Source organism: Esox lucius, chromosome 3 (genome assembly GCF_011004845.1).
Source record: "Esox lucius isolate fEsoLuc1 chromosome 3, fEsoLuc1.pri, whole genome shotgun sequence".
NCBI lineage: Eukaryota > Metazoa > Chordata > Actinopteri > Esociformes > Esocidae > Esox > Esox lucius.
This window is the reverse complement of record NC_047571.1, coordinates 7,801,918-7,828,268: the sequence shown is the minus strand read 5'-3', so window position 1 is coordinate 7,828,268 and position 26,351 is coordinate 7,801,918. Positions and strand designations below refer to the sequence as shown.

Below are 26,351 nucleotides of genomic sequence, written 5' to 3'. Positions count from 1 at the left end.
GTGGCATTCATGGAAATGGAGGTTTGGGAATTTGCAGGGTGGCAGGATCAAATTAATGGGGAGGTCGGATTTTCATTGGTTCTTTTGGGATGCAGGATACAACTGTGTGGACATCTGAACACCTCAGAAAGGTATTGGACAAAGATCACAACCAGGTCACTTTAACTTAAGCATACAATAACCCTTAAAATATTTTTCTTTAAGTAATAACTAGGATTATGTAAATCTAGGATATATTAACTATGAAATGATGATGATGGCTGGTGTTTCTGTTTCCAAAATGCTTGTTCATCTGTGTCAAAGTCAGTGTTGTATACTGAAAAGGAATTGACAGAGCAGTGGAATCATAGTGTGATTTGTCAGCATAGGCCCCTGGACAGAAATGAATCAAATCAATGACTCTATAGAGCTCACACCCGCTACACTCCCTCTTTCTGAGATTCTGGAAGCGAAACGGCCATTCATTTATCCACAAACAACAACATTGCTGTTTATTGGTCTATCAAATGTTGAAGGGGTACAATAATATCTGTGGTGAACCATTCATGAAAAAGATAGGAATGTTTAGTAACATTTTCTCTATATTGCATATTTTTCTGTTTTAAACTTTTGGGAGTACAATATTCAGCAATGTTGTGGATACCTATATATCTCACACACCTTGCTGTCTGGATGTTTCGGGATATGAAATGGCCATTAGTTCATCCCATTTTAACAACATCGCTGGTTATTGTGTTCCCGAACATCAAATAGGTACAAAAAACTGTACGATGTACAATTAAAAAAAATGACCTTGGCACAACAAACTGTGTGTTACCAAACTGGGACTCCTATTATTGACAACATATCATTGTTTTTCAGGGATGTACCCGGATGGCCCTCTGACAGAAAAAAGTAACTGAGTTAAACTGCACCAGAAGCTAAAACATTGTATGTCCATGTACCAAACTCGCCTCATTCCCTTGACCAACATATGGTGCCCTCTAGTGACAAAACAAGTTCAAATAACCCTAGACAGACAACAAACAAAATAGTTAAATGACACATAAAGAGGCCAAATTGGCTCTTACAAGTGTTACTGGTCAATCAATCAATACATCAAATGTATTTATAAAGGCCTTTTTAAATCAGCAGTTGTCACAAAGTGCTTTTACAAAGCACCCAGCCTGAAACCCCAAGGACCATGTAACAAGTGTTGAGCAGTTCAGAAGGACAGTGGTCAGGAGAATACTGGAGGTCTCAAGAGAGAATGTCAGACAGGGTTGCAGATCAGGAGCCTATGAACTCCATCAGGGTCATTTAAATGTTAGTAATATAGCACACCCTCTTATCCAGAGTTACTTACCTCTGTAAGCGCAGATATATTCGTACTAGCCTTGTAAATACCATGTTCTACCAGCCACAGGTATACACAGCTTTTGTTGGCCGTGGATTGACCTCTCCTTAAGTCATTGTGCTGAGGACTGCTTACTGGTTGAGAAATCTGAAGAATTGTGTTAAGAATGGCTTGTTGTGCTTTGTTTGATAGGACGTGTATTGTTTTAACACTTTTAAACCTGCAGTAGAGATTTTGCAATACCAGCCCATAATCCAAATTGTTGCCACATGAGATTACAGCTGATCACCGATGGGGGTTTGAGAGCACACTAGAGAGAAAGATGTAGTGTGGAACTAAAAAGGTTGGACACGTTTTCTTTTCACAAATTAGAAAGTAGATACACCTAAGGGCTGAGAAAGGGGCAGGAAAATCAACAAAAACAATACGTGAAACGAAACATGTACCGTGTTCCAAGCCTACTGTTCTGCTGTTACGATGTTAGGTTGATGTATAGCTAGACCAGATCCCTACGCTGATCTTTCTCTGGCGGGCTGATCCTCATTACATGGCATATCATCATCCGCGTGGTCGTCCGGACATTCGACCGGGATTTTTTTTATTTGTAAATGTTTTTTTTTATTTTATTATTATGCTTGCAAACAATACAGAGATGACAAACATAACATACAAATTTTAACAATGACAAAAATGTCATATAAAATGAAATAACAGTATGTACAATGTCATCTGAACATGCACAAAGAAATAAATAAAAGATACATTTGTGTTATAAAAAATTAAACAAGATCACGAGGGTAAGACATGTTATACATTTAGAGTATATAAGTTAAATTCATTACAGTTTGAAATTGTTTTAATTGCTTTCTTATTTACTGAGGATGACCGGGATTTACCTGACCGCCAGTAACCCCGTTGACGTCACAGCTGCCTCAAGCACGCGCCACCTTCAACCGTCCAATCACAGACATGAGAACCGCCTCTGTCTGACAACGTTTTCCCATCACTTCCGGGCTGATTACAAGGGCCGGTGATGCCCGCAGATTTCTACAAAAATCTCATACTTTGATGAATGCTTTGGCGCCATATGACAAAAGCGTTGATGTTTGGTAGCGATATGACGACAAAGGCCACGGAAAGAATTTGTTGAAATTCTTCTAAGGTACGCGGGAATAGTGGGCGATTAAGAGGTGAGATTGCATTGTCTGCATTCTCGATTATTGCATGCAGATGTTCTGCTGCGATGTTTTACCTAGCTAGTTCCCTCGACGGATGTAGCTAATGTTATTCGTTGATTTATACATTAAATTAGAACTATATATCTAATTTCAACAAACTTTTTTATTGAAACGTTTTTTGGTATCAGCTACTACTATTGTGTGTGCAGCTGCAGTGCCTGGTTGTTGCAAACGTTAATGCTAAGTATCTACATTTGATAGCTAGCAATAGGACTAGGAGGTACTCTACTGTCTTGATGCGTTCCTCCCTGTATTTAGCGGCGCGTACTTTAGTAACAGTAGCTATCTAGCTTAGATAGCTTATGGTGGTATTGACAATTGCTTAATTGTGGCATGTTGCGTGTATTTTTGATCTTGCTAAATGTCAACTAACTAACGATGTTATGTCTGTTTGTTTGTTTACTCGGTTAACAAATGTAGCTTGCTAACTAAAGTAGCGATATACAATTTATCTTGCTTAATTATGCCTAGAGAACTATTGCTATTACTATAATTGTTTTCTTTTGGCCTGTCCAGCTTGCTAACATTATGCCGCTAAACATATCTGTTCTTTACATATCTTTGTCGGTAACGTCGTTGCCAAACCAGCTGCATCATGGCAACCGACACAATGTCACATGACTGGGTGCCAGGCAGTAATGCAACATTAGGCATCTAGATAACTACTAAAGACTATTTGGAAATAACTATGTTTGTTGTGATTACATTGATTCTTCAAGATTATCTGACCTGTTTTTGTTTTGATTAACAACACACACATTCTTTTTTTTTTGTTCCCTCACGTAATAAGGATTTTGTGGTTTACTTGAAGTACAGTTGACACCGAACAGAAGATACTTTTCTCACGGTTGATGGGAGATCTGTTTTCGAGAACAGAACCCCACAGTATTTACAGTTCTGTTTTCATTTTCGATTTGTCTATTTGAACTCGTAAAGCAAACTATTATTAAAATGTACAGGAAGCTTAGCTTAATTTTGTCACCCACAGAATTAAATTGTTTAATTGACACCTGATTGGATGTTGGTGATTATTGGTCTTTCCACATGAGTAAATCCCCAATCCTGTGTACCATACTGGCTTAACCCGTATATCAAGACGGTTACCTAAATAGCATTTCTGATGAATGTATGAACAGAAATGTGATCAAGAGCTGTGAGACATTACCTCAGCTGTTTTAACAGCTTATTGTATTTTGCATGTTGTCTTCATCAGTTGGACTGTGAAAATGGCTGCAGGCTTCATGGTCAGGAATGCCCTGACGTGGGTGTGGTCTGGGTTCTATTAAGAAAAGGGAGAGTGGCAGGTAGCCTAGCTTTTAGAGCTTCTTACCAGTAACCGAAAGGCTACAATGTGAGAGAAATAAATGTGAGCTGCCATTGCAGGGCAATTAACCATCATTTCTCACCATGTAGTTGCTGTAACTGAATATGTTCTCAGTCAACTTACTTGGTAAAATAAGGTTATATATATATATCTCACAGACGTGAGTACACCCCTCACATTTTTGTAAATATTTGATTATATCTTTTCATGTGACAACACTGAGGTCTCAGGTGTGAATGGGGAGCAGGTGTGTTAAATTTGGTGATATCGCTCTCACACTCCCTCATACTGGTCACTGGAAGTTCAACATGGCACCTCGTGGCAAAGAACTCTCTGAGGATGGCCAAGCAGGGTGGCCAAGACCATATAGTGATTTAACAGGACAGGTTCCACTCAGAACAGGCCTTGCCATGGTTGACCAAAGAAGTTGACTGCATGTGCTTCACGTCATATCCAGAGGTTGTCTTTGGGAAATAGACGTATGAGTGCTGCCAGCATTGCTGCAGAGGTTGAAGGGGTGGGGGGGTCAGCCTGTCAGTGCTCAGACCATACGTTGCACACTGCATCAAATTGGTCTCTGAAGGGGATGGCAGCCATCTAAAGATGATGCGCAAGAAAGCCAACAAACCGTTAGCTGAAGACATGCAGACTAAGGACATGGATTCCTGGAACCATGTCCTGTGGTCTGATGAGACCAAGATAAACTTAATTGGTTCAGATGGTGTCAAGCGTGTGTGGTGGTAACCAGGTGAGGAGTACAAAGACAAGTGTGTCTTGCCTACAGTCAAGTATGGTGGTGGGAGTGTCATGGTCTGGGGCTGCATGAGTTCTACCAGCACTGGGGAGCTACAGTTTATTGAGGGAACCATGAATGACAACATGTACTGTGACATACTGAAGCAGAGCATGATCCCATCCCTTCGGAGACTGGGCCGCAGGGCTGTATTCCAACATGATACGACCCCAAACACACCTCCAAGACGACCACTGCCTTGCTAAAAAAAGCTGAGGGTAAAGGTGATGGACTGGCCAAGCATGTCTCCAGACCTAAACCCTATTGAGCATCTGTGGGGCATCCTCAAACCAAAGGTGGAGGAGCGCAAGGTCTCTAACTTCCACCAGCTCTGTGATGTCGTCATGGAGGAGTGAAAGAGTACTCCAGTGGCAACCTGTGAAGCCCTGGTGATCTCCATGCCCAAGAGGGTTAAGGCAGTGCTGGAAAATAGTGGTGGCCACACAAAATATTGACACTTTGGGCCAAATTTGGACATTTTCACTTAGGGGTGTACTCACTTTTGTTCCCAGCGGTGTAGACATTAATGGCTGTGTGTTGGGTTATTTTGAGGGGACAGCAAATTTACACTGTTATACAAACTGTACACTCACTACTTTACATTGTAGCAATGTGTCATTTCTTCAGTGTTGTCACATGAAAAGATAATTTCAAAATATTAACAAAAATAAAGATAATAAAAAAAGATAATATAATTATTAAAATAAAGATAATAATCAAATATTAACAAAAATGTGAGGGGTGTACACACTTCTGTGAGTACACCCCTTATTTTATTTATATATATATGAGAGAAAGGTTATGAGTTTGTCTAGCCTCTGCGTAGCTTCCCCTGAAACCTTGAAGAAGACCTACATATTCTGAGAGGAGTGTCACTGAGCACCAAGGCCGTTCTACATCTTTACATGCTGAACTGTCTCTATTCTCCCTTGATCTTAATTAATTTCTCTCAAGCAAAATCTCTTGGGAGGAAATCTAGATCAAATTATATCTTGCCTGCAGTCACAAGTGAATCAATTTTTTTTCCAGTCATGGCTGTCAACACAAAAGGCCGGATTCTGGATAGTTACAGTACAATGCTTTTAATTTTTTGCTGAACCGCATCTTGGTTTTGAAGCATGAATACAGACTGAGATAAGGCCATGGGTAGGACTGTTCCAGATGTATGATGCGAACCAAACAACTGATGGTAGACCTAAGGCTGGGCAGATATTGCCTGCTATCTCAACAATACCAGTTGTCCTTCAATTAGCCATGAACACCGTGAGATTCTACCCAGTGTAAACAGGATTGTAACTCCTGGCCTGGAACCATGTGTGCAGCACTAGTAGCACTTCTTTATTAGCACGGTATTAGATTTATTAGTAGGGCTGCAACTAACAACTGTTTTGATAATCAATAAGTCTGTTGATTATTGCCATTTATCAGATGGAAACAGTGTTTTATTAATTGTGTGTTAAATTAGGGTTTTTCCCTGATCCTGCACAATGGTCTCTTTAAAACAACTTTAGATGGTATAAAGAAAACAGATGCCTAAATAATTTTATGAAGTACATATACTGTAAAGGTACTGTTTTAATAAATAATTTATAATAGAGAGAACAACATCAAATAGTATTCTAAAATACCACCTGAATAGTATGCATTAACAGAATTGCATTAAGGAGGAATAAGGAAAGGTAAGCCATCGCTGAGCACCGGAATCTTTTTAATCTTTCAACATGTCTGGCCAACTAATCCTTGTTTTTTTTTGTTGCCAACATTTTTGTTCCTCTTATCGACCTTATTGATAAGCTGTTGCAGCTGCGTTACCAGGTATGTTGATTGTGCGGTCACTATTCACTCTGTGGCCAAGGGAATTGCTGGTGTTGTGGGAGAATCATATAGAAAAAATGAAGGCGGCCCCCTAAAGGGATTACAGCAGTGACTCCTCTTTGCTTGCCAATGATTCAGACCGATGGTTGAAGAAGATCGACTCCCACTGTCTTTTACATTTTAAATGGTGGCGAGTGATATGGTAAATATTTTGAGGCACAGTGCAGTGGACCTAGTGTTTGAATCAGGTTACCGCCCGTCCTCTACAGACAAGGTGTAGGTCTAATGGCGGGTCAGGTTGTATAACCTCAAACCTACCTGCCTACCTGCTTTGTTCTCTTCATTGGGCTCTCAGCCCAGGCATGTCCTGAAAACAGGACACGCAGCGAAAGAAGTGCACGATGATCGAGCAACGAAGGGCGTCTCCGTTGTCACACCTGAGACATTCGGGTTAGTGAGCTGCTCTGTGGTCTGCTGTTAGGACATTCCTCCAGAAGGAGAGGTCCTCAGCAGTTTCTCGTTCGGCTTACTATTCTGTAGAAGCCTGGCGTCTCTGCAAAGCTTAACCACCAAGCCTCCACAGGGCAGAGGAATGTGTCACGGCTACAGCTGCAAACCATGGGTTCACTGACATGGTTGGAACTCACAGAGAAAGTTCTTGACTCTTTTTCGGGGTCCCTTTGAATTTGTGTTATTGGTCAAACCGGAATGATAATTTTCAGATTTTGGGGAATTAGAATATCAACTTGTATTGTAGGGGTGAGGTCATTCCCATTTGAATCCCAGTCACATGCTGTATTAGACAAATTGAAACTTCATTCCCTCTGACAACCTGATGCAAAAAGGAAGGAAGGAAGAATGCTGAGGAATTATGCCCAGGGGTGTAGCAAACTATATCTGCTGGTGAGGTTAAGAGAGGCTTAGATGGGCATGGGAATTCAGGGCGTTGTTTGTTATTCCACTACAAAGACCATTTATTTTCAAAAGTTTCTGAATATTAGTTGTTTTCTATGTCCACCATAGTGCTCATATAGACCCACCCAACCTTGTTGTCCTAGGGCACACTACAGCAAAAACAATTTCTGTTTTTCTGGTCGCTTGTATGATTGCCAAGATACATTTTTAGCTCAGCAGTCGCACAAATATATACCTTTTTTGTGAACTGTCTGATTCACAAAATGTTCTGGGCACATACTTAGGTCAACTATCCTCTCAAAGGTGATAAGGGAATATTACAATCTTGTCAAAATTTTAGTTTTTGTGTGTTCCTTTGTTTTTTACTATAGACTTACAAAATCAGACTTGTCAGAAGGAATCAGTAGGGGCAGTGCTTAAGAGCGAGGGCAGGTAACACGCACACCGGGAACAGAGAAGTGGAACGGGATGCTTCTGACTGACGGAAGCAGTGCTTTGCAAAGGCTCCTTGTTGTGATTTTTGTCAGACTTGGAATAACATTGCTTCAGTCGGTCTGAAGCCACATTCCAAAAACTCAATTGGCTATTTTGGCCGTCAGTCAAGAAACGGGCTGAGGTTGAGCCTGCTGCCACGACTGGATTAGAACGTGCCCCGTTTCCCCTCCCTCCTTCCTCAAGACACTTTCCCAGTCTCCTGGCACAACTTCCTTTTTCTCCTCTGTTGTGTGAGTTAGAATCCTTAGTGGGCTAGTTGTTGTCGTTCTAGCGATCGATCTAGTTCTCGTTTTGTCTTTCTGTATTTTCCGTTTTCATATTTTATCCATTTTGCAGATGCTATTATCCAGACTCTACCGTCCTAGTTTCAAGAGGGGAAGATCATATGTTAGAAGGCTTGGACTGTGAACAACGTTACACTGGTATGGCCTCTGTAATCTTTCACTTTGTTTGTGTGATAATTATTTTTTTTAATTATCAAAGCGATTCGTCTCTAGAGATGGGGGGGGGGCTGGCTGTGGATGCAGTCTTTCTGTACTTGTTCACGGTGCAGGTTTTCTCAAGTCAACAGGCGCTCATGAATTTACATTGGATTTTGATGCAAATGTCTATCAGTCGATTACATTTTTTTCATTAAGCTCTCTTTACATCAGCAGTTGTCACAAAACCCTTATACACACACCCAGTCTGAAACACCAAAGAGCCAGTAACAACAAGAGTTGATGCCCAGTGGCTAGGAAAAACTCCCTTGTAGGGTCCATGAGGGAGGTGCTGACGGTTATCGCCTCAATAAAACAAAAACAAAAAAGGTGCATTGCGGACCGCAGTGGATTAAACAGATTGAATTCAATAATGACAACCTAAAGTAAATCATGTATTGGAAGTTTGGAACCAGGCCTGCTTTCCAGGGCACCTTTTGGATGATCTGCATTGAGAAAATGCTGACTTTTGAAAGCCACCCAGTCCCCGGGCCCTTATTAAAACAAGTAGTGTGGATTTATTAATGAGGAAAGAAAAAATAGACATTTTAAAATCACTATCCAATCGATAAATGTGACCCAGCTTCGTCTGGCCTCAGTGATGTGAGCCAACAGGAGTTGTGCTGACCGAGGAGGAGTCTGAGGGGAGAATACCTCCTCTCCACTCCCCCAGGCGTTGTTAAACAGGTTGCCTAGACACGTCTAAAGGGGAACGTTCTAGCCATTTGCCTATGGCCACTAGCGATTGCTAATAAATGACCAATCTGCAACCATGTTTCCCATTGAGAAAATAAAGACTGCACCCTACCCCAACTACATATATAAAAAATGTAATTTACATTTCCATTTTTTCTCTTGTGTGTATTGGACAGTGTTCCCCTTTATATAAAACTCAATATGAGTATTTGGATCTATTGAATAGTGACCTTAAAAAAAAAAATCCAATGATATGTAATCACTAGGAAAAAGGTTGTGAAATCAGACTGCTAGCCTAAATGCATGGACCAGCCTAAAGTCATGGACTGTTCATTCTTGGCTTTGCTGTTGACCATGACATTCATTTTCAAGTTCCACATTTTTCTGTCTACACTCACTGCAATTATAATGAGACGTCTCATCCATCCCACAAACCAGACGCGCTTTCTCTCCGCTGATCTGCAAGAGCATTGGGAGGGTGTGTGGCATGAGTTCTTCCTACAACCTAACAAGTTCTCGCAAACTGACAGAATAATCTGATGTTTGTGGCCTAGGCTTTTCCAAAATCGTTGCCTCTGATGCACATATACTGCTGTAGCATGGATTAGAATCTCTAAATGTGAAGCCTGTTATATACTCCTTTAATCTGAGACCAAACTGGCGCTGTATGCACAACAGTTCCATTTAAATCCAAACCCAGTCCACTTTATAATGACATGTTTTGTAAATTCTGATCCAGAGTTGTGTTCCTGCATTCTAGGGCACTGCATTTGCTGAAAATATGAAGGTTCGAAAGCAAGGCTATTCAGACCTCTTGTTTATGAATAAAGCATAGTGTGTTTGTGTGAATATTTATGTATGTACTGTATGTGTGTTTTAGAACACAGATTTATTTAAAGAACTTGACTCACCAACCACCATTTGTTGTAGTCGGGAACAGCGCTAGTTATTTGCCCCCCCTTAGAATTCCTGTCATCATCTCTGACGTGTTTCTTTTAAAATCTTGTCCTACAGGTGAGCGGACTCCTCAGACCCGTCCGCAAACCAAGTGGATCCACCCCGGGGAACTGCTCAGTAGGGGGAACTCGATCGGCCTCCAAAAAGCCCCGCCCGCCGGGCCACGTCCCTCACCTTCCCGGTGCTCAGGCTGATCACAGGCGCCGACCCTTGACCTCTAACCTCTGCGATGAAACTGAAGGAGGACATGAACCCGTTGCTTCTGCAGGTGTTCCGTTCGGTGGTCTGGGTGTATTCTGTCCTCACCTTCCTGCCATGGTACCTGCTCTCGGGCGCCGGCGTCAACCTCGAGCGTTCGCGCCGGGTCAAGGCAAGGTCGGTGAGCGGGCGCCCGGCGGGCCCTTACCGGGCGACCGACCAGCTTCGCGGTATCCAGCAGAAGCTTGTGTCGTCCATGCACCCGGGCGTGGACACCCTGGACAAGGTCATGGAGCACGGGGCAGCCCGGTTCCCTCGGAGGGACTGTCTGGGCACCCGGGAGGTGCTGAGCGAGGAGGATGAACTACAGCCCAACGGCAAGGTCTTTAAGAAGGTGAGGAGGAGTGGGGAACGTTGGTGAGATCACTGCCTTTCTCGGGGTGCGTTCATTTCACCGATCCGTTTGAAAAACTGAAAGCCAACGTTTCCAACCGAAATAGATGTTTCAGTAGCTATAAGGAATTTAGTTAACTAGCAGTGCTAGTATTAACAGGCTTGTGTTTTGTGAAGGTGATCCTGGGGGAGTATAAGTGGATGTCGTACGAGGAGACCTATCAGGCAGCAGTGCATTTCGGCAGCGGGCTGGCGGCGCTGGGCCAGAAGCCTCAGTGCAACATCGCCATCTTCTGTGAGACCAGGGCCGAGTGGATGATCGCAGCGCAGGCCGGCTTCATATACAACTTCCCACGTGAGTGGTTGCGCTAAACACGGACACAATGTATACTGACACGCAGCCACGGGATGAATCTCTAAGCCCAGTCTGTGGTTCTCCCAGTGGTGACGTTGTACGCCACGTTGGGCGGACCAGCCATCGCCCACGGTCTGAACGAGACGGAGATCACCCACATCGTCACCAGCAAGGACCTGCTGCAAAGCCGCCTCAAGGTAGGCCCCGCTCTGCTTGACCGCCGAAAGGTCAGGGATGCCAAATGAGTGCCCACACACTCCCACACGATAATGACATGTGCTAAACCTTTGTAGATGCCTGCCCTTAACTTCAATAACCTAATGTCTAAACCTAATCCCTAATGCAATGCTGTCAGTCTCTGAAACATATCTCCTGTCTTTTCAGGCCATCCTGCTGGAAGTGCCTCGGTTGCAGCACATCATTGTGGTGGACAGTAAGCCAACTAGCTGGCCCGGCTTCCCCCGCGGCATCATGGTCCACAACATGGACGCCGTCCAGGAGCTGGGCTCCAGGCCCAACAACAGTAAGGAGGAAGTGTGCTTGTGTGTGTGAATAGTCACTGATTCAAATTCATAGGCCTGTGGATGTGGCCACTTAACGTGTCAGTCTCTGTGTTTAGTGGCGGTGGCGAGACGACAGCCCCTCCCCTCCGACACGGCCGTCATCATGTACACCAGTGGTTCCACGGGCATCCCCAAGGGCGTCATGATCTCCCACAGCAACATCATCGCGGGCATCACCGGCATGGCAGAGCGTATACCCAACCTGGAGTACGTCCCGTGCTACGTCCTCTTCTAGACTCTGCTATATCCTCCGGTTTATTTATTTCACCCTCATCTAACCAGTCAGTTGACACGTCAATTTTTTTACAACTTCAAGGGATACAAGAATAAAATTAAAACAGTTATGATCTCCGCTATGTTGAGTAGCCGATGTTTTTAGAAACGTTAAGGCACATATATGCTATCTGGTGCAGGTGTGCCTCTCCAAGTTTAACAGTAATCACCTCTGCTCTGATTTTGGAATTTGTGTTTGAGAATGTTGTCACTGGACCAGTTTTTAATCACCCCACTTTTGAGCATGTTTTCCGCAGGCTTATAGTTAGCTACAACAATGCCGCTCATTAGACAGCATTCCTCTGTGCTGTGCTCCTGACTGGTCCAAGTACGCGTGTAACAGAGTCAGAAATGTACGCTACTGCAAGCATAGTCCACTTTAGATGTCTTCACATTTCCATCAGACCCAAAATTCTGAGATTTAACCCAGTGCTCGACCATGTCTGGGTCCAACTGTTTTAATTTTCTTGGATCCAACACGTCTCGGATCCAGTAAGTCTCAAGTTTGGAAAGCATTTAGTTCAAAATAGCTATCTAGCTAGTGATTCACATTTCATTGCCGGCTAACTAAATGCTAGTTAGCTGCATTTTTGCTGAATCAGAGGAATTCAGAGGCAAGGTTGTCATGGCTGCTTTTATTGTCACTTCATGGTCAACCTAATTGAGTCATTACTCCCCAGTACTCTGATGCGCAAAGTTCCTGAAATATATTTTGGCCACTGTGTTTTGAAGTACTGCAGCATGCAAACATTAATTAATACAAATTTAGTGGCAGATGACTTAAACACTAACCTGAAACCACCAACCAAACTGAAATTTGATATGTTGTAAATAAATATACAGTGACCCCCCCCGCCCCCCAAATAAATTATCTTCAATAAACATCTTTTGTTTCCAATTTGCAGTGAAACGGACACTTACATTGGGTACCTCCCGTTGGCCCACGTTCTGGAACTGAGTGCAGAGATGGTGTGTATATCACACGGCTGTCGCATTGGATACTCCTCCCCACAGACGCTAGCAGACCAGGTGAACCAACACACACTTTAAAGTAGACTGGGTATTAGAGCCCTGGATCTGTAACCTAAAGGTTGCTGCTTCTAATCCCTGAGATGATTGTCGTTGGGCGAAGCCCTGATTGCTCGGAAATCTCTGCTGATTGGCTGAAATGTAAATGTTTATCACACGCTTAAGATATTTCAGCTCTTAGAGCACATAGTGAACCAAGATGCCCAAACAAATATGTACGCGCATTTCACATCTTCTAAGCCTTGTTTTACTCTTCTTCTGTCCCCCTTTTCTCTTGTCCTCTTTCTTTTCTCTTATCCTCTTTCTTTCCTTCTTTTCCTCTCTATCCCTCTCCCTCCCTCTCAGTCTACAAAGATCAAGAAAGGCAGTAAAGGAGACACCAGTGTTCTAAAACCTACACTCATGGCTGCTGTTCCGGTAAGCATCTGCTCAGACATCTGTCACATGACCTGTCACAGGAAATAACAGAAACGTAGCTGACACATCAGTCATTTGTAATTATCATAATACACACTCTGTTATCTGATAAGAGTACAGTGCATCAGTGTTTCGGCCGTGAAAGTCCTGGAAAAGTTTTGAAGATTGCATTTTCCACGTACTGATATTTTGTTTGTCGATTTGCAGTGAAACACCTAGACTTGTATAGCCAGGGTTTGTTGTTTTTAAAATATTATATTTTCAGGCTGACCTAAAAATGATTTAAACATCTATTGGAACATCCAATGTATAGGACACTGCAACATATAAGATTTAGGTCAGCCTGAAACTATTCTAATGTTTAGTTGTGGCCAAAAATATTGGCACCTGGCACTTAATTCAATTAAACCACCATCAACAGTTTATTTTTTTATTTTTTTTATTTAACTGGTGAAATTCAAATATCTTGAGAATGTATTTGGTTTGCAATTGACCAAAACTGCCATTAGAAAATTACTCATTCAACCAGTTTGTTTAGAAATAAGGATAACATTCTCTGGTTTCGTGTCACTGTGTGTACAACAATGTGCATGGAGAAAGAATGAAAACCAGAGAATTAACTGAGGAGCTCATACACATTTGTAGCCAAGGACAATCACAAACTCCCTGGACGTGACTACGAGACAGCCCAGAGAAGATTGTTCGATCGGTTTCGGGTTATCGTCCTGCTGTTTTTCTTCCAACAGAAAAAAGCATCCAGGAATGGTTCCACACAAAATGTTGGACTGTTCTGAAGTGGCCAGCAATGAGTGCAGATTGAAATCATATTTAACACCTGTGGTGAGATCTGAAAATGGAGTCCTTCAAATCTGGTAGACGTTTGCGCCAGAGGTGTAACTGCCAGTAGCACTGCTACACTGGTGCAGGAAGCTCATTCCTGGCTATGGGAAGTGCTTGATTGCAGTTATTTTGTCCAAAGGCTGTGCTAGCCAAAATTGAGTCTTATGGTGTGAATTGTTTTGTCAATGCCATTTCAGTAAGTGGATATATTAAGTTCTGAATCAGAAACAGCTTCCTTAATATTTACAGTGAAATAAAAAATTGTCGAGACCAAACATTTGGTCATTCATCTTATTTTTAGAGACAATTAATGTGAAGGAAGTGCAAGTGTGCCAATGCATTTGGCAGTGACCAGCCAAGTATGACTTAAGAGAAGTCTATGTAAATGCTGAACTTGCTTCAGCTGAATTAATCTTTGAAATTTTCAATTAGGGAAATGAAACCCATTTGGTTTTTTAAATCAAGGTTGGTCAACTATCCTCTGGGAGAGCCACTGGGTCTGCAGGCTTTCCCCCATCCAGTCTCACAAACAACATTATAGAAATGAGATGCTGAACCAGACCTTCATGAACAGACTCTCAATGCCTTTATACCCATTAGCGCTTGGGCCTGAGGGTTGATCATGTTTTCCAGTTGCCTAACAGTTATTCCAGGGGTAATAAGTGGCTTGCACTGTGAAAACAGATGGTAGGCTCAGTGGAGCAGAGTTTAGCCTCCCATTGTACACACTGCATTTAGGTTTACTGTTTCTATATGTACGTAGACACTATCCATGCAGCCGTTGCTGGCAATAGAATTTTGATTTAGACTTTTTTCGAACCCTCTTGAACAAACCTCTCCATCTGTTCGGGTTCAGGAGATCATGGATCGTATCTATAAGAACGTGATGACCAAGGTGGAGGAGATGAGCAGCGTACAGCGGACCCTGTTTGTGTTGGCCTACAACTACAAGATGGAGCAAATCTCCAAGGGCTACAGCACCCCACTTTGTGACCGGTAACACACTCATATATGCACACACACACACACACACACTCTGCAGCAGTATCCCACAGAGGCTTTAAAAGGTGCGCTGAGGGATTTTAGTGCCGTTCTTTGACAGCCTCTCAAATCCTGTTTGTCTTGGGTTTTCCTTTCTGTCCTCTCCCTCCGGTCGGTCCCTCCAGGCTGGTGTTTAAGAAGGTGCGCTCGTTGTTGGGGGGTCACATACGGGTGCTGCTGTCCGGCGGTGCGCCCCTTTCCGCAGCCACCCAGCGCTTCATGAACATCTGCCTGTGCTGCCCTGTGGGACAGGGCTACGGCCTCACCGAGACCAGCGGCGCCGGCACCATCAGCGAAAGTAGGATACAAGGGGGAGCGGGTGACGGGAAGTGTGGGGGTGACGGGAAGTGTGGGGGTGACGGGAAGTGTGGGGGTGACGGGAAGTGTGGGGGGAGCGGGAGACGGGAAGTGTGGGGGTGACGGGAAGTGTGGGGGGAGCGGGAGACGGGAAGTGTGTGGGTAGGGTCGATTTGGACGTGATGCAGAGTGATGGTGGGGGGGGGGCTCCTTGACATGCTAATGTTGCGTTTGTCTCTCTGTCCGGCAGTGTGGGACTACAGCACGGGGCGGGTAGGCGCACCGCTGGTCTGCTCTGAGATCACCCTCAAGGACTGGGAGGAGGGTGAGTACATGTGGGATGTCAGAGGAATGACGCGGTGGGAGGTTGGGGACAGGGTGATGTGTGGGTCAAGCTGGGGCGGCGCAATTAACCCCCGGTGTCCATGTTAGTCGTATCACAATTAGTGGTTTAAAAACGTGCCCATGTTCTGGGGTGGGCTGCACTGAAGAGCATAAATAAATGCTTCAGCTTCAGAATGTTAGGGATGACTTTGATGATGGGTTATTGGTCAAGCAACTGACCTGTTGGTGAACATCAGGGTTAGTGATTGAATATGGCAGCCTTGCTTCATCACGCTCTAGTGACGCCTAGTGGCAGATTGGCGCCTGTGAGCATATTAGAGAGAGTGCATTCCTTCCAGTTTGGAACATAAACTGTAAAAAAAAAAAATATGGACGTAGTAAGCGCAATGTCACCCATAGGTGTCTGAAGACCCGTTTTGAAGTTCTTTTTGGCAGAGATGGCTGTCACCATCTTGGCATAGCGTCACTTCGCCTAACTCCTGGATAATCAAAAATGGGTAAAGAGGTGGGGAGTGGGTGCAGCTGAGGTGCCTGGTTGCTGAAACAGCAACATAACAAAGGCTGAATGTTACCGGTATGCTACTCTGCATTGCTAGTGATTGGTAGCCGTCGGTTGGTAGCCAGTCTCCATAACTTTACCAGCTTACACTTTATGCAAGTCAAACCTGAAACTAAACAACAAAACTTAAATGCTTAAAATGCTTTAGGTTTTTTTATATATATAAATGTGGTAATTTTACAACTCAAATTTTTGTCAAGACGATAAAGACTGTAAAAAATAGGTCGAGACTTGCATATTGGATATTAGATTTTCACAAGTTTAGTTTGTATGGTTACGAGTCGTTTATTTGTCAGTGACTGGTGTTAGCTCAGGCGATAGCAGAAAGGACAAAAACCGCTAGGAGTAACACAGGTGACAAGCACCATGCCTGTCACTCAGTAGGCCACGCCCCCTACTTATAAGACTGAACATAATTTAAACAGATGAATTATAAAAAACACACAAAAAATACGCAGTTGTTAAAAAGGGAGAAATAAGCAATAGTCACCAAAACAGTTTTTTGAACCAGGCTGTAAACATGTTTATTTCTGCTGTAAAGTTGGGCATTTTGCCAGAGATCTATGGAGATTGATTCCTTTTGCAGCCAGCCTCAAGTGGTCATTCGGTGAATTGCAGGTTTTGGCACTTCTGGGTTGGCTTCATTTGCCCCTTGGTTTAGAATCCCTGGTTGAGTGAGCAGAGCGATAACAACCAGAACGACATCGGAGGTCCTTTGGAAGACTCATACAGTATGTCGACTCGCATGGGTCCATTTCAGGGCCTTAATCACAAATTGGAAATCATGAAATTGGGGAGAAAAACACAGTAAAATATGTAAACTAATTTTAAACAAGTATATAATCTAGTTAATCATCACTTTCTTTTCACCTACATAAAACAGGCATAAGCAACCCACCTAATTATGCTGATACTGATGATTTTCCCTTCACCAGGTGGCTACTACAGCACGGACAAACCCAACCCTCGTGGTGAGATCCTGATTGGCGGGCCCAACGTAACAATGGGGTATTACAAGAAGCAAAGCGAGGACTTCTTGGTGGACGCCAGCGGCCAGCGCTGGTTCTGCACGGGAGACATCGGGGAGTTCCACACGGACGGCTGCCTCAAGATCATCGGTGGGTAACCCAGGAAACCCAAGGGACCGCAGCGCGGGATGTCGTGTTGCGTGGTTGTGCGTAATGGCATGTTCTTCCTGTGTAGATCGTAAAAAAGACCTGGTTAAACTCCAGGCCGGGGAGTACGTGTCTCTGGGGAAGGTGGAGGCTGTGCTGAAGAACTGCTCTTTTGTGGACAACATCTGCGCCTACGCTAACAGGTAACCATATACACCTGGAACGGCTGGGGTCTCTGTCTGTGTGGATCAGTCAACGGCTTGACGTTTCGGATTCACGTGACACTTGTAACTGAAGGGCGAATCAATCCTGTCTTAATTGTTTAAGATGCAAACCTCATCAACCTCTGAATTGGGGCCAAAACAAATGCACGTGTTACAGTAGCCCTCGTATCCAAGGTTTAGGAAGTGGCCAGACTGCAGACACATTGAAGCGTTGTGTTGGCGTTTCGTGGCGTAGTCTCACTCCACGCAGGCTCTCTCCAATTGCCAGCCGAACCGTTGAACTTGCGCCTCCACCCTTTTATATAGTTCCTCCTTTGGGACCTCTAGGGCAGTGGGGTGAGAGGGAGGGGCATGGGGGTGGTTTCTCTCTATTCACTTTACTGTGTTTTGTTTGGTGTTTTTGTGGATATTTTTTTTGACGGTATGGCTCCATCTCTCTCTCTCTCTGAGTCGACCTTCCCGGTCTTTAAGATTATAAAGTTGCATATTATTATAAAAATAATTAATTATGAAGGAATCTCCTTTAGGGAATAATTCTGGCTGATTCGATTTCAACACTAACTTATGTTTTAATCAGCCCATATGCCCATTTATGTGAAATTGATGTTTGTGAAAAATGTAGCATTCCTATTAATAATGTACTGGCGGGTGACAGATGAAAGGACAACCTTAATAAATTAGTGGATGAGCATAATGAATTCACTTGCTTCCATGCAGGTGTTGTGCATGTTACTATAACCCTTCATAAATGAGTGGATGAGCATAATGATCACATGCTTCCATGCAGGTGTTGTGCATGTTACTATAACCCTTCATAAATGAGTGGATGAGCATAATGAATTCACATGCTTCCATGCAGGTGTTGTGCATGTTACTATAACCCTTCATAAATGAGTGGATGAACATAATGAATTCACATGCTTCCATGCAGGTGTTGTGCATGTTACTATAACCCTTCATAAATGAGTGGATGAGCATAATGAATTCACATGCTTCCATGCAGGTGTTGTGCATGTTACTATAACCCTTCATAAATGAGTGGATGAGCATAATGAATTCACATGCTTCCATGCAGGTGTTGTGCATGTTACTATAACCCTTCATAAATGAGTGGATGAGCATAATGAATTCACATGCTTCCATGCAGGTGTTGTGCATGTTACTATAACCCTTCATAAATGAGTGGATGAGCATAATGATCACATGCTTCCATGCAGGTGTTGTGCATGTTACTATAACCCTTCATAAATGAGTGGATGAGCATAATGAATTCACATGCTTCCATGCAGGTGTTGTGCATGTTACTATAACCCTTCATAAATGAGTGGATGAACATAATGAATTCACATGCTTCCATGCAGGTGTTGTGCATGTTACTATAACCCTTCATAAATGAGTGGATGAGCATAATGAATTCACATGCTTCCATGCAGGTGTTGTGCATGTTACTATAACCCTTCATAAATGAGACAAGTTGTTGGTTCATTATTTTAATTTCTCACCTGTCTGTATATCATCCAAGATTAGGAGGCTATAGGAGGGTTAATGAAGCTTAGTAAATTAGCACTCATCATTTCTCCCCCATTCACTTCCTCCCTGCCAGCGACCAGTCCTACGTGATTGGCTTCGTGGTGCCCAATCAGAAACAGCTGACGATCCTGGCAGAGCAGAGGGGGTTACGGGGAAGCTGGGAGGAGATCTGCAACCACCCTGAAATGGAGAGAGACGTCCTCCGCATCCTCACCGAGGCTGCCCTGTCAGGTATGGGGGCGGGGGGAGGGGTTAACTGGGACAAAGGGGGGTGATGATGATGAATGTGATGATGGAGGATGTGTTAGTAGTGACGAAGGTAGAAGAAGTCATGATGAAGGATGGAGGAAGGGGCATGTGTGCCATTCTGTATTTGATGTACCCTCATCTCCCCGCCCCAGGCATTTCATATCTAAACCGTGTTGTGCCCCCCTCTAGCCAAACTGGAGCGATTCGAGATCCCAAAGAAGATCCGTCTGAGCGCAGAGCCCTGGACGCCAGAGACGGGACTGGTGACGGACGCATTCAAGCTCAAGCGCAAAGAGCTGAAGTCACACTACCAGGACGACATTGAGCGGATGTATGGGGGCAAGTAGCGCACTCCGAGACATCCCCAGAAACACTCTCATAACAGCAAGATGACGGAGAGACTGAAGAGGCACAAATACAACACACACACGTGCGTTCACACACACACACACACACACACTCCCGGACGACTCCCATTTCGACCAGCCTCGATCAAACGGTAAGCCTCTTGAAATCCTGTCAGTCTAGAAGCCGGTCCGTCCGGACCCATGTGAAGGAAGGTGGGGCCCAGCCCGGCGGAGTGACAGCCGTTGCCTCTCTTCCACATTCTTTCCTGGATTTCATTTCCCTCTGTGTTGCCATAGGATGAAGGACGTCGGCGCAACTGCTGAAACGCAGAAGGCGACAACAAAAGACCGCCACTGCGCTGTCCGTGTACGCGTCTCCTCTTCCTTGTCTCCCTGTCTATCTCACTCCCAAGCATGCCTCTAGTCTGGACACCTGATGGGAGAATGGAGGGTTGTTTTGACTGTGGCCCCGGTCTTGTTTTGTGAGCAGCAAACAGAAGATAACTGACAGTAACGACGTGCCTGCCTGAACATAAGAAGGCCTGTTTTCCTCGCCGGGGCACGTGCTAATGAATATGACCCTGAGACGGGAGCCCTTCGGTTTAAACGTTCCACACCCAGGTTTGAATCTATGCAGGGATCTCTTTTCTTGTATGCTTTTTTTGTAGTTTTTTTATTTTGTGTCGTTTCTTTACTTAGTCTTTGTTTTCTGGAGCTGTTTTCTGAACCCAACTCGCATTCTTTATTTGCATTTCTTTCTAATACTTTTCCAAAATGATTTGTTTCTTATTTACATCAGTTACAAAACTGACATTTTCATACTGTTTTCCTGTTACAGTCTCCTGTGAATGAAGTCCTTTTAATTTCCCTACTTTGTTCCAAAGGTAGTGTCTATCCAATGGGAGAGTGTGTGTTTACTGACTAAATTAAGTCCTATGTCTCTTCTGTAACTATCTGGTAGTGATGTCATTCCCTCCCTGCTCTGTGCAATTCCAGCTCTGTAAATAAGCAGCCCGATTCTGATCGTTTACCCACTGGTGTCTTTTGACCATTCACATCAGATCTATGATCTAATTGGGCTCCTTGTGTAACTAGAGCCTAGGTCTGGCTGTGGGCTGATGTGATCTTCCTGGGTTGACTGGGAAAACCTGTTTGTCCTGATGTAGCCCGCCTGCGCTTTCTTGTGGTGTACTGATGAGTTGACCACAGCAACAACTGATTGAGGCGTGTTGTGCAGCTTGTCTACGGAACTCAGATTAATGGACTACATTTAAAAGAAAAGAAAAAAAAGAATCTAATTTGTGCTTCTCCATTATGTTTGAGATTTTGAAAATGGAGGGTATAAACTCATGCTTGCTTTGTACTGAAAGCCATGTGCTGGGCATACAGTAAGCGGTCTGTCCCACTGAAACCCTCATTAGTTGTTCTATTTCTCACCAGACCAACAGGGAGCAGCAAAGATAAACCTATGTTGTCAGATGAAAACCTCTCACCGCCAGTAAAACAATTCCCCATTGACAAACATAAGTAGAAAACATAAGCTATTCTTTGTTCTGGAGTCATAAAATGTACCATATTTTGCCAGGAGTTGTTGCTACTTTCAGTCAGTGTAAAAAAAAAATACGAAAACAGGGTTTTCTGAGGCTTTCATCCGACAGCAGTGATACACTAATGTCCAAACATACCATTAGTGTTGTATGTGTGCTTCTCGTGTGTGTGCTGATGTTGGGGTATGTTAATTTTTGTACAAGACTGTGTGTGTGTGTGTGTGTGTGTGTGTGTGTGTGTGTGTGTGTGTTTTCATTAACGCTGAGCTGGTTCCAATGTCTTTGTGAAGAGGCCTGGAAGCCTACCCACCTCACCTGTCTTCATCTGTTACCTTTTAATGTCTTCTCCTGTATAAGTGTTGCCTACAGTGTCCTGCTAAACTAACGCTGTAGTATAAATCGTTATACGCCTACACAAGGTCCTGCCAAACCAGGCATGTAGCGCGATAGATCATAAACATACGTTGTTCTGCTAAACCAGCTCCGCAACTCCATAAATCATATCTATTGTCCCTTCTAAACCAGCTCAATACCTCCTAAATCACAATAGTGTCATGTTAAACAAGTTTCTGGTTAGCCTAAAGCATACACATTTAAAGACCAGCTCTGTTCCACCATTTATATAAACAGTCTTGCTACATAGCACTGTTTGACTCCATAAACCATGTTGTCACTGGGATCTTGTTCTTTAAACCATTTAGCCATGAGGATTGTATCAAAACCTGCCCAATAGATGTCTCCAGGAGAACCAATGCTAGTCCAAATACATATTTGTTGGCACCATTTCTGATGTCCCTTTTCCATATTACTGTAATGCATTGTTCTATTGTTTTGTCATAGCTCTAGCCACATTGCTGTTATGTATGAATTCAGATTGAATGTGCAATATTTCCACAAAATGCTAATTTCAAAGTGTGTTAAAGAAAAGTGCAGACCGAGAGCACCTCTGGATGAAGGTGTGTTGCTCTCCAACTGAAATGCACAGAGGCAGAAAAAAATGACAGTAAACATAGTAGTGCTTTATCTTCTATGGAGTGTTATTAATCCCAACAGAATTTGAGACTGAATTCCGTCATAGATAATTTATTCACGTTTGTCAGCACTGGTGTGACTCCATCTTGGATTTTTTGGATTGTGAAAGTACTGTGTCATTAATAATACCCAAACATATGGGGAATTCTGTGGTAAATATAGATGATTTGGCCTTGTAAATGTTGTGAATGTAAGACAAAACCACACTGGGTGAATAGGAAGTGATTTGGATGGCTAGGACGTTATGCCTACATTATTTCTTGTGAATGCGCTCAAAATATATATTTATGAAGAACTGTATTCAGAAATAAAAAAGATCAAAAGACTGTCATGCATAAAGGCATGCAATTCCATGAGAGCAGCTCAAAATAGTCCTTAAAATGAAATCAATGAAAGATCCTTTAAAGAAAGGTTGTTGGGCATATCTTTTTGAAGTCTGTAAACAATTGCTAAATATTAGACGGTTTTACATTTTGGCCTTAATTAAAAAAAATTATAAAGGCCAAAATGAATCAATCACTTACATAGCCCTCCTGTAGGATTACAAATTCAACCAATCACCAGCAGAGGGAGTTCCCTTTGAATCGATTTCGCCATTTAGTTTGTGGTGCTCGTGAGAGCTGCTGTAACATAAGCAGAGCCCACTTTGGAACTATGTACTTGTTGAGTATATTGTTTTGAACACTGTCCAAAAATGAACACAATCAAAACTTGTACTACTGAGCATTTGTTTATGTCTGTTAAAAATATAGGCCTAAGTGGCGACTTTTTCAACTTTAAGATTGGTTACAGATTTCATAAGCATGCCAAACATGCTTCCCCAAAAAGAACGATCTATGGATTTAACTTTTGGGAAGATCCAAGAAATACCTTTGGACCAACCTTCTGTGGAATTCTTCTGACATAGTCTGCCATATATTGTATGTATTGTCTGCAAATGAACTACTGTGTATGATATACATTTTGTAATGTACATTATATAGCCTAAAAGAAGTTCAATATTTCATCAACGGCCATACATTCTGCAATGTATTGCCTTACATTTCCTGTATTTGAGATTGCAAGTTTCTTTTTTTAAGGCTCAATTACAGTAGTATAGTAGTTAATGTAAATGCACTTCCAGAGCTTCTGTATAATTTAATCCACTAGTTTTGAAGGTGGTGTTAATGAGCAAGCAGTTATTTATGTACCATCCTATTGTTTACTACACCTTTCCATTTTTTTATGTTTTTTTGTTACCAAGCCACCTTGTAAAAATATAGTAAATTGGTTGTGCTGAGGATCCTTGAGTAGCCCTGAAGTTTTATAGCCAGTTTACAGTCTGTATAATATGAAATAATCTCAGAGATCAAAGCTTATGCTTCTCACTCGTGGAAATTAAGGTAATCATAAAGATTTTTAAAAATTCATGCTTTCAGAGTTAGCATATTATAGCATTTGAAACTCTCAGCTGTTACAAATAAGGAGCCTTGATACAAGCTGGTTCCTTTTCCTCTTCCATTTCCTGATATTTCCTTCTGAATGATTCCATTGGTTTTTTTGTATTCAACTCCCAACAGATACCTTGTCTTGTCCCCTTCTCTGCGAATTAATAACAGACAAAAACTGGTGAAGTTCCACTTCTTACTCAATTTCTACATGAATCATAGGAATACAAAGTGCTTTGTACAAGTTTGCCCTGAGAACGAACACACACAAATACATTACATGTCCTAGTAGCGAGTGTTCATGGAAACAAATGATGTACCTAAGGCCAACACACCGTATGGCGTACAGATGTTTTTCGACCATTCCTATAGCTCTCATGGTAGAAGTGCAGTATGCTGGAGAGTGTTGAATATGATCAAAGTTCAGGAAGATCTACCAGTTAAACAGGCGTAATACCTCTTTGAAACCTATTTAATCTTTGTAAATGACCAGTTGTTGGGGTATTCTTTTTCTTGTTTTGTGTGGGTTACTGGCCTTTGTGACATGGGCTACTTGCAAGTGTCTTGTTATTTGGCCTTGGGAAATTGTCGAGACAATTAAACTTTGTTGGTTGGTCCAAATTTATTAACTGTACTCTGCGTGTACTTTTTGTTCCATTCATAATTTTTCTGGGGACAATAATTAGATTTCAAAAGTAGATTAAAGGTACAATCAGGGACGTCACAAGGAATCCAGGGCGCCCACACAGATGGCATTGATCCCAGGGCCCTGTGAATCATACCCACCTTTACCCGCATTAGCTACAGCCCTGGGTGCAACACAGTACGCTACTAAGGCTTGTTACAAATTTGCTAAAATACATTGTCGATTTGTAAGATATGTTACAAATTAAAGTTAAGATTAGGCAACAGTACCTTGGTTAACGTTAAGTTTAGAAAACTCCTTTACAGGGATTCAAAGTTTTAGCTGTTGGGAGTTAGCAGCCTCTGGACTGCATTAATAAAACGCATGTTACAAACTACGGTTACCGTTAGGCATCACAGTACTGAGGTTATAACATTAATGTTGATGTATTTAGGAGGCAACCATTGGAGTCCCAGTCGGTGAGCTTTCCTCCCATCCAACACTGTTGCCAACCAAGATTATTTAACTCTAATTGCATTACCCCTAGTGGCCAACCTGTGACTTCAACATCACTCAGAGCAAGGTGCAATACAGACAACCAACCACATGATGTCAGTCTTGTACCCATACATGCTAACATTTCTGAGAATCGATTCTACTTGGAGAAACCTGACAAATAAAACAGGACACCCTTACTGTTACACAGTATTCTCTTGAAATAACTTCCAGTGAGTCAGATGTCAGCTGTGAGATGAGGACCAGGACAGAAGCTGGGCTCCCGTCCGGGAGGAGAATAGGGAGAGCAGCAGGAGAGATGATAAACAGTCACCCATTTACCTGGTTTGAACACGCGTGATTTGTCCTCATCTTCTCATTCTCTGCTGCTGAGTCGTTGAGTCAGTGAAGTTCCGTTGAGCTGTGCTCAGCCTCCGGTGAGGGGATGAGGGAAATAGCCTCGTCACTGCTGGCGCACGCAAACCCCAAATATATCAAACTAGCACACATCCTACAGCCCTAAAGGTATTTGTACTTTGACTTCAGGAGAGCGGTCAAAGTGAAATTTAAGCCTGCGATACATACAGAATGAATGCCCATCTCTGTTCTACCGTTACTCGTTACTTCAAGACACAAGAATAACTTTTGACGTTACAATGATGCCTCCTGGCCATATATTAGTGACTTAATTTTGGTCTTTAGATCCTTATGTAATAAATAAGCAAGGGTGCTGTTTGGGACAAGGGCATAAGTGTCTTGAAGTCCCAATGCACCCAGCACCACTAAACCCAGGGTAGCCTTCCCAAGTCAAACAGAAATGGAAAGATTCTTAGTGAGAAACTTTAGACTCAAAACACATTTTGCTAAATTAATAAAACCCGGCTTCCTTAATACTCAGATTCCAACTTACAGTGAACAAAATTATAAACGCAACACTTTGGGACCCCCCAATACATTGAAACTGCACATATTAGAGTGGCCTTTTATTGTGGCCAGCTTAATTATCTGTGCAATAATCATGCTGTATAATCAGCATCTTGATATGCCACACCTGTGAGGTGGATGGATTATTTCAGCAAAGGAGAAGTGCTCGGATGTTGCTGACCATTTGTACCGCTTTTCATGGGATAGACCAAACCACAAGCAGATTTCAAACCCCAGTCTCGCAATAACACTGGTAACTGAGAAGCAGTGACTTAACCGCAACACCATTCAGGGGCTCCAAAGTCCTATAACAGCCCAGTGTTCGCAAATTTCCATGACATTAATTAGAATTTCATACAAATAGGGGAAAACTAGCTTTCCTGTTAAGGCAAAGTCAGGGTAAAGAGCATTGTAGATCTATACTGGTAATGAACAAAATTAATGGCAGAGGATCCATGACCAGCTGATCCTGCTCAAG

At 42.9% G+C, this 26,351-nt stretch overlaps 1 protein-coding gene across 4 annotated transcripts; it reads left to right on the top strand.

Moving 5' to 3' along the window:
- The first annotated feature begins 2,320 nt into the window (after positions 1 to 2,320).
- On the top strand, positions 2,321 to 24,454 carry acsl3b (acyl-CoA synthetase long chain family member 3b). Of its 4 annotated transcripts, none has more exons than XM_010882587.5 (16): positions 2,321 to 2,498; positions 8,253 to 8,338; positions 10,106 to 10,640; positions 10,817 to 10,994; positions 11,082 to 11,191; positions 11,379 to 11,517; positions 11,614 to 11,764; positions 12,736 to 12,859; positions 13,205 to 13,276; positions 14,973 to 15,112; positions 15,283 to 15,455; positions 15,705 to 15,779; positions 17,294 to 17,476; positions 17,562 to 17,676; positions 19,301 to 19,458; positions 19,666 to 24,454. In XM_010882587.5, exons 3-16 carry the CDS (start codon positions 10,278 to 10,280, stop codon positions 19,821 to 19,823), a joined length of 2,139 nt encoding a protein of 712 aa, XP_010880889.2. In that variant the 5' UTR covers positions 2,321 to 2,498; positions 8,253 to 8,338; positions 10,106 to 10,277; the 3' UTR covers positions 19,824 to 24,454. The 4 variants fall into 4 exon arrangements, with proteins under 4 accessions (XP_010880889.2, XP_010880881.2, XP_010880864.2 ...); XM_010882579.5 differs by having other exon boundaries at positions 2,321 to 2,526; XM_010882562.5 differs by lacking the exon at positions 8,253 to 8,338.
- The last annotated feature ends 1,897 nt before the right edge of the window (positions 24,455 to 26,351 follow it).

What these genes read in the sequence shown, in the direction of transcription:
- acsl3b (XM_010882562.5), top strand. Translation starts at nt 10,278, where the DNA reads ATGAAACTGAAGGAGGACATGAACCCGTTGCTTCTGCAGGTGTTCCGT. An exon ending in GGGCTCCAGGCCCAACAACA is followed by an intron (nt 11,518 to 11,613) that starts GTAAGGAGGAAG and finishes CTCTGTGTTTAG; the next exon opens with TGGCGGTGGCGAGACGACAG. An exon ending in ATCTGCGCCTACGCTAACAG is followed by an intron (nt 17,677 to 19,300) that starts GTAACCATATAC and finishes CCTCCCTGCCAG; the next exon opens with CGACCAGTCCTACGTGATTG.